Source organism: Poecilia latipinna, unplaced genomic scaffold (assembly GCF_001443285.1).
Source record: "Poecilia latipinna isolate Pla-1442-1.1 unplaced genomic scaffold, P_latipinna-1.0 Scaffold22, whole genome shotgun sequence".
NCBI classification, from domain to species: Eukaryota; Metazoa; Chordata; class Actinopteri; order Cyprinodontiformes; family Poeciliidae; genus Poecilia; species Poecilia latipinna.
The window spans coordinates 720,672-731,649 of record NW_015112638.1 but is presented as its reverse complement, the minus strand read 5'-3'; the positions used below and the strand labels follow the sequence as shown (position 1 = coordinate 731,649).

General features: G+C 37.9%; 1 protein-coding gene across 1 annotated transcript in view; it reads left to right on the top strand.

Moving 5' to 3' along the window:
• The first annotated feature begins 1,149 nt into the window (after positions 1-1,149).
• fkbp10b (FKBP prolyl isomerase 10b) overlaps positions 1,150-10,978 on the top strand; it is a 13,874-nt gene continuing 4,045 nt past the window's right edge. Inside the window, exons 1-6 of the mRNA XM_015036435.1 lie at positions 1,150-1,542; positions 1,739-1,884; positions 2,296-2,485; positions 2,713-2,858; positions 4,257-4,446; positions 4,538-4,683. Coding sequence (XP_014891921.1) covers positions 1,346-1,542; positions 1,739-1,884; positions 2,296-2,485; positions 2,713-2,858; positions 4,257-4,446; positions 4,538-4,683 — 1,015 coding nt within the window. The 5' untranslated portion in view covers positions 1,150-1,345. The remainder of the gene's footprint in view (positions 1,543-1,738; positions 1,885-2,295; positions 2,486-2,712; positions 2,859-4,256; positions 4,447-4,537; positions 4,684-10,978) is intronic.

Below are 10,978 nucleotides of genomic sequence, written 5' to 3'. Positions count from 1 at the left end.
GGTGTTGAATCCTGTTGCATAAAGTGGTGTTGTCAATTGCTATGGCAACGAGACTGCGCAGCTTAGGCCAGGGGAGGGGGGGGGGGGGTTGAGTTTTTCTGCGTTATTTTACCATTTGCTGTGGCACACAGCCCTAAATTAATAATACCTACGTCTCCAGATTTCATTTATGTTACATGATTGTTCTACACGGCAACCCGGCTACGGATAGCATGTAAAAGAATAGTATATTTGCCCTCCAGCTACAACTTCGGGATGTAAACATCCGAAGGGGTTCCATATGATAAAAGCATAGCCAATAAAAAGATGATACATGAATGTGCTTAACATCTAATTGGCTACATGCGCCAATATACTTCATCCAAAGTAAACAGAGACGAACAGTCATGTGTCCAAACAGATGCAAAATATACATACAAAATAAGTTTTTGTATTTTGAGATATCTTTAATATAACAAATTAATTATCCATTTATCAAATTATCTGTATTTTCTTACAGTTACAAGATTCATTAGAAGCACATTAATTCTTATTTATTGAATTGTGGCACTTTTGGGCCTCTATACAACCAGGTCCTTCTGATTATTGTTTTGTTAAAATCTCTTTTATTCGCCCCAGGCCACATTCATGCTTCATTCCGCTAACAAGCAACCATTGCGTGGATCATTTCGCCTAGTTAAAGCGTTCCACACTTTTTCCGTTTCAGCTAAAAACGTGATTCTCTTCTACTGGTCAGAAAGTGGAAGCTGGAAACTGTTCAGTCACTGCTCTCCGGTTGTTTTATGGCTGAGAGGCGGACCTCTGCAGCTGCATGCAGCGGCGTCGCTCTGATTTCAAAATAAAATCAACAAACGCCTTGCTTTAAAGTATTCAGGATCAGATTAACTTTAAGATCTCACATCGACTTTATTCTGAAAACATCAAACTTCGTCAAACGTATTCAAGACCAACAAATTACAAGGGAAGACCTTTAGAGTAAATAAGATTTAAAAAAAAAAGGTAACTTTTTTTTAGCAACACAAACTGGATGTTTTAAAATGTTTGGTTGGATTTATTGCGACTCTGTGAAGAAGCTCCTTATTTCTTATTGTGGAAATTTGAGCTGAAGTGCTTCCCACTCCCTCTTACATTCCTCCCACTCTTAAAAAAAGAAAAAAAGTCTTAGCGACCTGGAGACTGTCCACGTTTACAGCCCCGCTCCACATCCGCAGCCCTCTGCGTGGAAAAACGCACTCCCCACACGCAGGCCTTTAGATCGCCTCCGCTTCTTTTCAATTCGGCCTAATGTCCATTTTTCTACTGCTTTTACGTCACTTTTAAGTCATTTGACCCCCTTTGTGTAAAAATGCTTCCCCTTTGCGTTGTCTTCTCTGTTCTGGTTGCGTGGTTTTCCGTGGAGTCTAATCCCAGCCCCGTGTTGGGAGATGTTGTCGTGGACAGATACGAGATCCCCAAAGACTGCGTGAGGGAGGCGAAAACTGGAGATTACGTCCGCTACCATTACAACGCCACGTTTACCGACGGGAAGACGCTGGACTCGAGGTGAGACTAGAAAAATGTTTGCCGGTTTCAAAGGTTTTCCAGAGAATCCTCGACTTTGAACGGAGTGAAAATGCAGGTTAAAACAAGTTCGCAGCTTCCACTAACATGCATGCCCTGCAGATACAAACATCCTCCAAAGGTTGACCCACTTCTGACATTTTCTCCTTCAACCTCCGGGGGTTTTCCTCACTTGCAGCTATGAGAAAGGAGCAGCCAAAGTCGGCCTGATCGGGGAGGGTCGGCTCATCGCTGGCGTCGATAAAGGCCTGCAGGGGATGTGCGTGAATGAGCGCAGGAAAATCACCATCCCGCCACACCTGGCTTACGGGAGCAGCGGGGCAGGTAGATTTTCATTTCTGGGGGACATTTTAGACTAAAAAAAAAATCTAAGCTTTCTACATCTTTTGTAGAAAGCCATTTTGCTGCAGTTGCATCTAACATAGAAAAGTTCAATATCAGTCAGACTGGACTGAAATCTTTTTGTTACTTGGTGATGTGAAGTTGTGAATCGCCTCTGTCCTGTTTTCAGTAAACTAAACCGGAGTTCTACTGAAAATCGTGTTTCGTTGTTTCAAAATTGAATTAAAATAAGTTTTTGTTGCAGATGCAGAAACCCCATTACTTGCATAATTAGATGTAACTGTTATTGCTCAAACAGGGTGAATTTAAAGTAATAATTACTTTAAATTATTATTTAAATACTTTAAATAATCAAACTGTTGAATTAAACTTGCCGTGACATTTTGCTTCCAGGTGATGCGGTTCCTCCGGACGCCACGCTGGTGTTCGACATCCATCTCCTGGATCTGTGGAACAAGGCCGACCTGGTCGTCACCAGAACCGTCAGCACGCCCAAAGACTGCAAACGCTCCGTGATGCGCACAGACTTTGTGCGCTACCACTTCAACGGCACTCTGCTGGATGGGACCACCTTCGACTCCAGGTGAGTTCTGGACGTTTTGCTGTTTTAACGGAGAGATTTCCTCAGCTTCTCTAACTTCATTTAGAAGTTAAACTGAAAACGGCGTCTAAATGAAACCAAACAGAATCTACTTGCAGGCTTGAGCCAAATCGACAACCTGTGTGTGTGTGTCTGCGCTGTGTCCAGGTGTGTTTTCTGTGTCTGCTTATGTGTGTGACTGACTTAGCTCTTGTGTGAGCCCCGCGCAGCTACAACAGGAAGCAGACCTACAACTCGCTGGTGGGTGAGGGCTGGCTGGTGAAGGGCATGGACGAGGGCCTGCTGGGCATGTGTGTGGGGGAGATCAGGCACATCGTAATTCCACCATTCAAAGCGTACGGAGAAAAAGGATCAGGTAGGAAGACACAGCAGATACGATACGAGAGCTTTCCTGATTTTAATCTTTATGTGATGGAGTATTACAGCAATGCTAGAATAAAAAGACCTTATTCTCATATTCTGATTTAATTCTTGTAATATTTTTACGTTATTCTAATTTTATGACCTTGTTCTCACGTTGTCTTGACTTTATTCTTGTATTAATACTGAGTTTATTCTCGTAATATTACAACTTTATTCTCATATTATTATGTTTATTCTATTATTTTGACTTTATTCTCATAGTACTATGATGTATTCTCAAAATGACTATTATATTGTTATGACTTCATTCTTGTATTATTTCAACTTTATTCTCAAAATGTGACTGTTATATTATGTTGACTTTATTCTTGTACTAATTTCTTCTTGTGATATTGTGACTTTTCTTGTAGGAATTTATTATCGTAATATGACTTTATTCTCATAATCTTATTTTTTCTTAGAATGGGTCTAATACGCCGTAACAGTATTACATTTAATTGAAGAAATATTGATTTATTCACGTTCATTCATTTTTTCAGTCTCTTAATATGGAGCTTGTAGGAAACTGCTAAGAAATACACAACGCTTTATATTCCTTTATACTTTCCACATTTTTGTCACATTAAGCGTCAAAGAATTTTACTGAGATTTGATGTTATAAACCATCATAAAGTCATGCATAAATCTGAAGGGGGAAGAAAAGATTACATGGTTTCCAAGTTTGTTTTTGCACATAAAAATCTGAAAAGTGTGGCGTGCATGTGCATTCTGCTTCCCCGAGTCAATACTTTGTAGAAACAGTCAGATTAGATGGAGAGGTTCTGTGAACATCTGCAGATTTTTGAAGCCTTGATTTAACCTCCATCTTCTCATTAAACAGATTCCTTCCTCAGAGAAAACTCAGAGCAGGATGACAGAAAATATTTGCAATTTTTAAATTAGAATAGAATATACTTTATTGTGGTGTGTAGTAGCAGCTTCCCAAATGCACATAAAATACAAATAAACAGCTCAAACAACAGTTTAAAAACAACAGAAGACCAAAGTTATTGCACACCTTGCAGGCCTAACATTAACATTTAAAAACTTTAAACTCTGCCACCAGCCCACACATACATGTACCTTTTGTTTGATCAAAAAGTGATATTCCTTCCTCTTTCTTTCACATTAAAATTAGTGAACTAAGTGATAAACTGCTGCTTGTTTCTAGATAAAAATAAGAGAATAATCAGCTTTTCTCAGCTATAAAATGCTTCACTCAGCAAACCTAATGACAAAGAATAAAAAATAAAGGTTTCCCCTCCAAAATGAGCTCATATGCTGTGTTTATGGTTAAAGCCTAGTAGCAGTGTGGGTTATAATCATGTTATTGGTTGTATCTGTGTGGCAGGAACCATGATTCCCCCTCAGGCGACGTTGGTGTTTGACGTCCTGTTGGAGGACATTCACAACCCGAAAGATAACATCACCATCGAGAACCAGGAGGCTCCTGAGCCCTGCACCCGCAGGTCCGTGGCGGGGGACTACATTCGGTACCACTACAACGGAACCTTCCTGAACGGGGTGACCTTTGACACCAGGTGTGTCCAAATTTGAACATGGATTATTTATTTTGCTGAATTCTTGAAACTTGTAATCAGAACTTTTACCGTATTCATCTGTTTATCGCAGCTACCAGAGAAACAGCACATACAACACCTACATCGGGATGGGCTACGTGATCCCAGGAATGGACCAGGGCCTGCTGGGGGTCTGCCTGGGGGAGAGGAGGAGGGTCATCATTCCTCCTCACCTTGCTTATGGAGAACAAGGAGCGGGTAAGTTACTGCAGGAAAAGCATGAAGAAAGTTTGGTTTACTTAAAATCAAACATGTAAAAAACATTAATAGATATCTGGAGCTAAATATTACGCTTTTAACTAGATTTTATATTGTTGAAAGAGAAGACAGGAGTAAATTTATGCCAGAAAAACTTTAGATTTTCTACTACAAAAACCATGGAAATTTCTGAGTTTCAAAAGTCAAAAAATTGCAAGAAAAGTCTCAGAAATTTTGAGATTAATCTCAGAAACTTTAGACAAACAAAAACATGGAAATGTATGAGATAGAAGAAAATTGTTGCAGCTAAAATTCAATACAGTTTGATTTTTATTCACACTATTAGCTTTGGTATCTCTGCCAATTTTATTACTAAACTTAATTTTATTTCCATTTTATCAATAATCTCCCTGTGATGTCATTTGTTGTGGAGCACTGTGGTCAGCTGAGGCTGTTGTAAATGTCCTATATAAATAAATTTTGACTTGACTTCAGTTTCAGAAGTTTAAAATTTTGAACTTGGAAATTTTCAGTTTCAAGAGTTGAACATTTTTTAGTTTTTTTTTTTCTAGCAGAACTTTTTTTACTTTCCACGCTCAGAAATTTCCACGTCTTTTCTACAAAATTTCTCAGATTAATCTAAAAATTTGCGAGTTTTTCTAAAAAATTTTCTGGTTATAACTCTGATTTGTACAGAAGATTTGGACCCTCGAGAAACAATTGCTTGATGAAAACATGGACTCTCTTGAAATTTAAAACCTTACCCAATTATTAACATTTAGCTGTTAGTGCTTTGAAGTTTACCAAAAACTGTAAATTTATTACAGAAATTCAATATCTTGTAGCCTCTTTTTAAAAATTATTTTCCTGTCGAAAAAAAATTACTGTAAAAAAAAGAAGAAGAAAAAAAGCTTGCCGTAAACTTTGCCTGCTTTGCTAACTACCATTGTCCACTGCAAAGAGAGAAGCATAGACATAATATAAGAATAGACGCCTCATGCACCGCTCTCATCNCAGTGGCCATTTGAATTTTTCTAGTGCCACCTCCTTGCTTCGCTCTCAACTGTTTGGTAGTTTTTCCATCATTATGTATGATTTTGTGTCTCAACATTTTGTGTTCCCCTTTGCTTCTTTTTCTGTCTTGTACTTTCATGTGTCGTCTCCTTTGGACTTTCCTTTCTGTTCTTCATTTTCTCATGAAGCTTTAGAAGAAGTCCTGGTTTTCTTTTGGACAATGGCTGTTTGCTTCTGCAGTAGTTGAAAACAGCAATTCTGTCTCCATACGAAGGTAAGTAGTTTTCAAGTGTTGCATCGTCTATGAGACTGTTGCACTGAGAGGTGTGGTGTGGAAGGAAAACTCCTCAAAGTTGGCTGTAGCATAAACAAAGGTGGTTTATTAGGCCTCCTTCAGCACAGAATAGCTCACGGACAAGACAAAATGACATCTTTCCCAACAGTTTCTTAGCTTTCAATTTCTCTGCTTCAGACTCTCAAGCTTTCTCCCTCTTCCTCTTGGCTCAGCCAACAGGCTCCTTATGTACTGTTGTCCCCACCTTCTCAATTAACTGCCCAGCCAACATGGCCCTTTCTATAAAAGAGTTGGGTTTGAGGCGGGCCTCCTCTTTGGTAGGTTCCAAGATGGCTGCTACAAGGACACACCCAAAAGGTAACAAACATTTCACAAACAAAAGGATCACATACACACATTCTAGAACTTAAATGTTACAGAAAATATTATTGCTTCTTAACAGAGACCTATGCCATCACAGTCAATCTGCACACAAACAGATGAGAAAGGACAATTATTTACACTGGAAATCAATGTTAAAGTTACCTTTAAGATTGTATCCTTAGGTCCCTGCTTAAAGCGATTTACTGTTTTGGGGAGGGGTTCAAAAAATTTGAAGGTACGGTTTATAGTATGGTGCGCTCATAGTACGGAAAATACGGTAATTGGTCTTAGACTTTTTGAAAACGAATTATTATCTGCCAATAATGCCATCTTTGAGTGTCTTTGTTGTAGTAGTGACTAGCGGCGTAATCATGTAATTTTGTTATCACTAGATGGCAGTAGATACAGAGCATTTTACATTAAAACAAGAGAATTAGTGATGCATGAATGTTACCACATTAATGCATCACACACAACAGTATTGTGGCACTGTTCAGGTGTATTTTTGAAGTGGACATGTTAAGTGCAATTTGAAATAAGAAATGTAAAATATGATAAAAACAAATTTTTGTGTTTATTTGATTCCTATTCAAGACACTTTGATAAGAATGACTATATATGTAATATAGGTAACTACAGAGTATCTTTGTTTACATTTTTGGTTGGTGATGTACTTCGTGATTTTTTCAATTAAAACAATGTACCTTGGCTCTATTTTACTGAAAAAGAGGAAGGACAATATTGGTTAGCATGCAAGTATAAAAACAGATTTGGAAATATACAGTCTATTTAAGGTAAAAGGTATCATGCTTAAAAACACACAAGGAAATGTTAACAGTTCCTTTTTTATTACAAAAATTAAACATCATATTAAGTTTGATTTAGTTAAATGAAGCCTACCATTTCCACACCTGTGCAATAAATGTACTGATAGTGTAGCTCAGGGAGTGAGATGTAATTTCAGTCCTGAGCATCACATAGTGCAGGAAAATGATTTCGTGATTCTCATAATGTAACTCTTTTAAACGCTGTAACACAAACATGACAAAATAGCATAGATATGCACTTTAGTTGGTGTTGGCAAATATGGTAAAGGGATCCTACGATCAGATCTACAGCCAGTCGCAGATCGGTGGCTGTATGACTTGCACCAGATCGATGCAAGTCATACATTTTTCTTTTAAATATATGCATATATAAACGTTTCTGTCCTCCACTGAACTAAAAGTTACAGTTTAACACAGCAGACATCTTATTTAGAAGGTGGCTGACATACAGCTAACCTTAGTTTCATTATAAAACATTCAAACAGAAGAACAATAAAATAAACGCATCAAACACTTACGGGACAATTCCAGCAATCAACAGCCGTTACATCCTTTATTCAGCTGTGTGATTTAACATTGTAAATCACGCTTGTAAATAAAATGCAATGCATCTGTAAAGACAGATGCATAGTATCGCCAGAAAAGCACATCACAAAACATCAGAAAACTTGGAGCACAAACAGATGAATTTACCTGAGAGAGGGAAAAAGATAAAAGATGGAAACAATAAACAAAAAGCAAAGACGTCTTTGGAGAAATTGCAAAGAGCAAAGTCAGATTTGTTACTCCTGTGTACAAACTTTATAGTAAAAGCACATTCTTGTCTTTAATTTATTCAAATAAGGCGTATCTTTGCTTATCCAACCAGGAGCTGTCTCGGACCCTCTTAAAAGTTTGAAACTCCCTGCAATTTGTTTTCAAGATCAAACATCAGTTATCACTTTTATCTAAAAGTGGAAGCAAAGCTTCTCCTCCACTGGCCTGAGCTCATGCTGTTTTATGGCTTTTCACATATCAGTGTGAAAGCTGGAACTTCTCCTGATTGTTTCCCACACAGACAAAGGGCAGTTCAAAAGATCTTGGCAAACAATCTGCTGTAACTACAGGTAACATAAAGGTCAATAGGGCAGAACAAGTTATTAATCTGAAGACTATAATTGGGCTATTTCAATCAAGACATGCTGCTAAGTTTTAAAACTAGCATATTTTAAATTTATTTTCTTCACAATATATTTTTCAGCCGACGAGTTCTAGCTTCAGAGTGATTCAGCAGCTGAGATTGAGTCCAAAATCCGATGCGAGATTCATCCGTGCTGCAGTGAATCCGTCTCTCTCTAAAGTTATTTCCCTCTTCTTCCTCACATCGTGTCTTTATGAAACTTTCAAAACAAAAACGGAAGATTTAGGATGTAGCTATCTTACTTTTGACAGAGTGAAAGAATATAAATAATAGTCTTTACCACCTATGTAAACTTTGTCGGTGAATGTTATAACACATAATATAAGTTTTATAATATGTGTTATATTGTTTCCTTTCTAATATAGGTCCTTGTGTCAGATAATCTAAGTCAATGTTAGAGAATATATATATATTTTTTTAGATTTACAGAATCTCAGTTAGCCTTCATAGCGGGGCTGAACCCGTATTACACCAAGCACTGTAGCTAATATTAGCTCGCACCTCACCGGTGGACATAAATACAGTAAAGTAATATTCTAATCACAAAATATACACAATAATATGTCCATCTTACTTGTGAAATGTTGTCTGTGGAGCCCTCACACAGAGCCATAGATCCGAACAACAATATCCCTCAGTGCTGAGGCATCTTCTGCTGTTTCGGTTGAGCAAAGTAGGAGGGACGACTGCTCCAAGATGGCCGCCGTATTTCCTGCGCTGGAGCAGCCAATGCAGAGTCTACTCTTATATTATGTCTATGGCACTAACTGGTAAAATGGAAGAGAAGGACATTCTTTTTTTGATCCGAGACCTGGTGGAGAAGACAACTCTATGGCCATATGAGAGAAGAATCCAACAAATCCGTGGACAAAGCTACAGAGATGATGCTAATGTCATGTTTTTCTGTTTGTTCTCTTCTAGAGGTGCCACTGCCATTTGTTATGCCGTTTGTTATATGCTGTTAGATTTCAGCTTTTCTGTGGAGCTGCGTTCTACTCTGTTGAGTGCTAACCACGTTGTTAGCCCGCCATTTCACTGAAGCTAAGGCTTTCTACTGTTCGAAATACGGGCCATTTATTTCTCCATATATTGAATCTCATTATTTTTATTTTGTTTCAACTTAGAGGGAACAGTGTCTTTTTGAGAATAAAGAACCCCTTCTATTTGAAGATATGTGTGCTGTATTAATCCTGGCTTCACATATACATTAAAACTTTTGCTATGTCCTGACACTAGACAGATAATCTCTGGAAAAAATCGATTTCCTCTATCTCCTCCCTATGTTTTGCAGAATTACTCAGCTCAGTCAGAAACAGCCAATCAAAACCAGCATTGATCAGCTAGCCATGCTCACAGGAAGTTTTGATTTAGTAACTCAGGATTGTTTATTTTGATGCAACCTGCCTTTAACTTTGAATGAATGTTTCCTTTATTACTTGACATTATTGGATACAGGTGGATTTATTTGACTAATGATTTATGGTACTGAGAACTTTACTGTCAGATATTGTGTTATTTATTTCAGGTTTTCAAGTTGTCCTTTTGACTGAATAGCTACTGCATTGTGCCTGCAAGTATTATGCATGTTTATGTCTAAATTAATTGAATTTATTGCCAGATAATTTTAAATTTTGCCAGATCACATAGTAGCATTTATACCTAACATGAAAAGTTAACAGTCAATCCAGGTGATTGGCAGTGATCAGTGATCGGCAATGGTCATGGATGATCGCAATCGACAGCAAAAAACCTGATTGGAACATACCTAGATGGTGGTCACACCCCACTGACACTAAAGCAGGTTTCAGAATGCATTGACCTTAATGAACTTATTAGGTTTAAAAACTGCTTCCTTCTGAATCAGATGTAGCTGGAAAGCTTTCTGCATCTCATTTCACAATATCTATTACAGGACACACACACACAGTAAATTGTTAACATCACCATCAACAGGTCCAAATTATGTTTCTGTGAAATCAGTGAAAAGTATTTGCTCCCAACTTAAACCACAGTTCAGATTCACCTTAGTTGCTTTTTGTCATGTCCTACTAAAATCAGTCCTGCAATCAGCTTATCAGTGTGACTGTTTTTAAGCCAATAGCGGGGCCAGAATTGAATCAATGCTTTTCAAATATTAGTTTTTTCTTTACCAGTGGGCATCCTGTTCAGTAGTTAATTGATTGCCATGATAATGTACTTTCTTTATTAAAAATAGATGTATTTATATGCATTCTCATGTGAGTGGTCTCTCTTCTGGGTCATGACTCAAATTCAGTCATCAGGCAGATGATATCGGTTATAGCTGGTAATTTGTCACAGATAGGTGTGGATGTGTAAATGTCAGCTTCCTGCTCTGGCTTTTGACTGAAAATTTTAATAATGTCTTGTTTTTGGTAGACTTACTTAGGCGTACTGATTGATTTTTCTTAACAACTGTTGTATCATGAGGAGAAAGAGAGAATAATTCTACTATTGTTAAACATGTTCTTATGCTATCTTATGTGCCTATAAGGAGGTGAGTCCAAACTTTTGCCATGACAGCCAAGATCATCCAAGGGCCACAAAAGTAATTAAAATTAAAGCTCCGCGGAGCCTCAAGCGGCCCTCGCAGCCAAG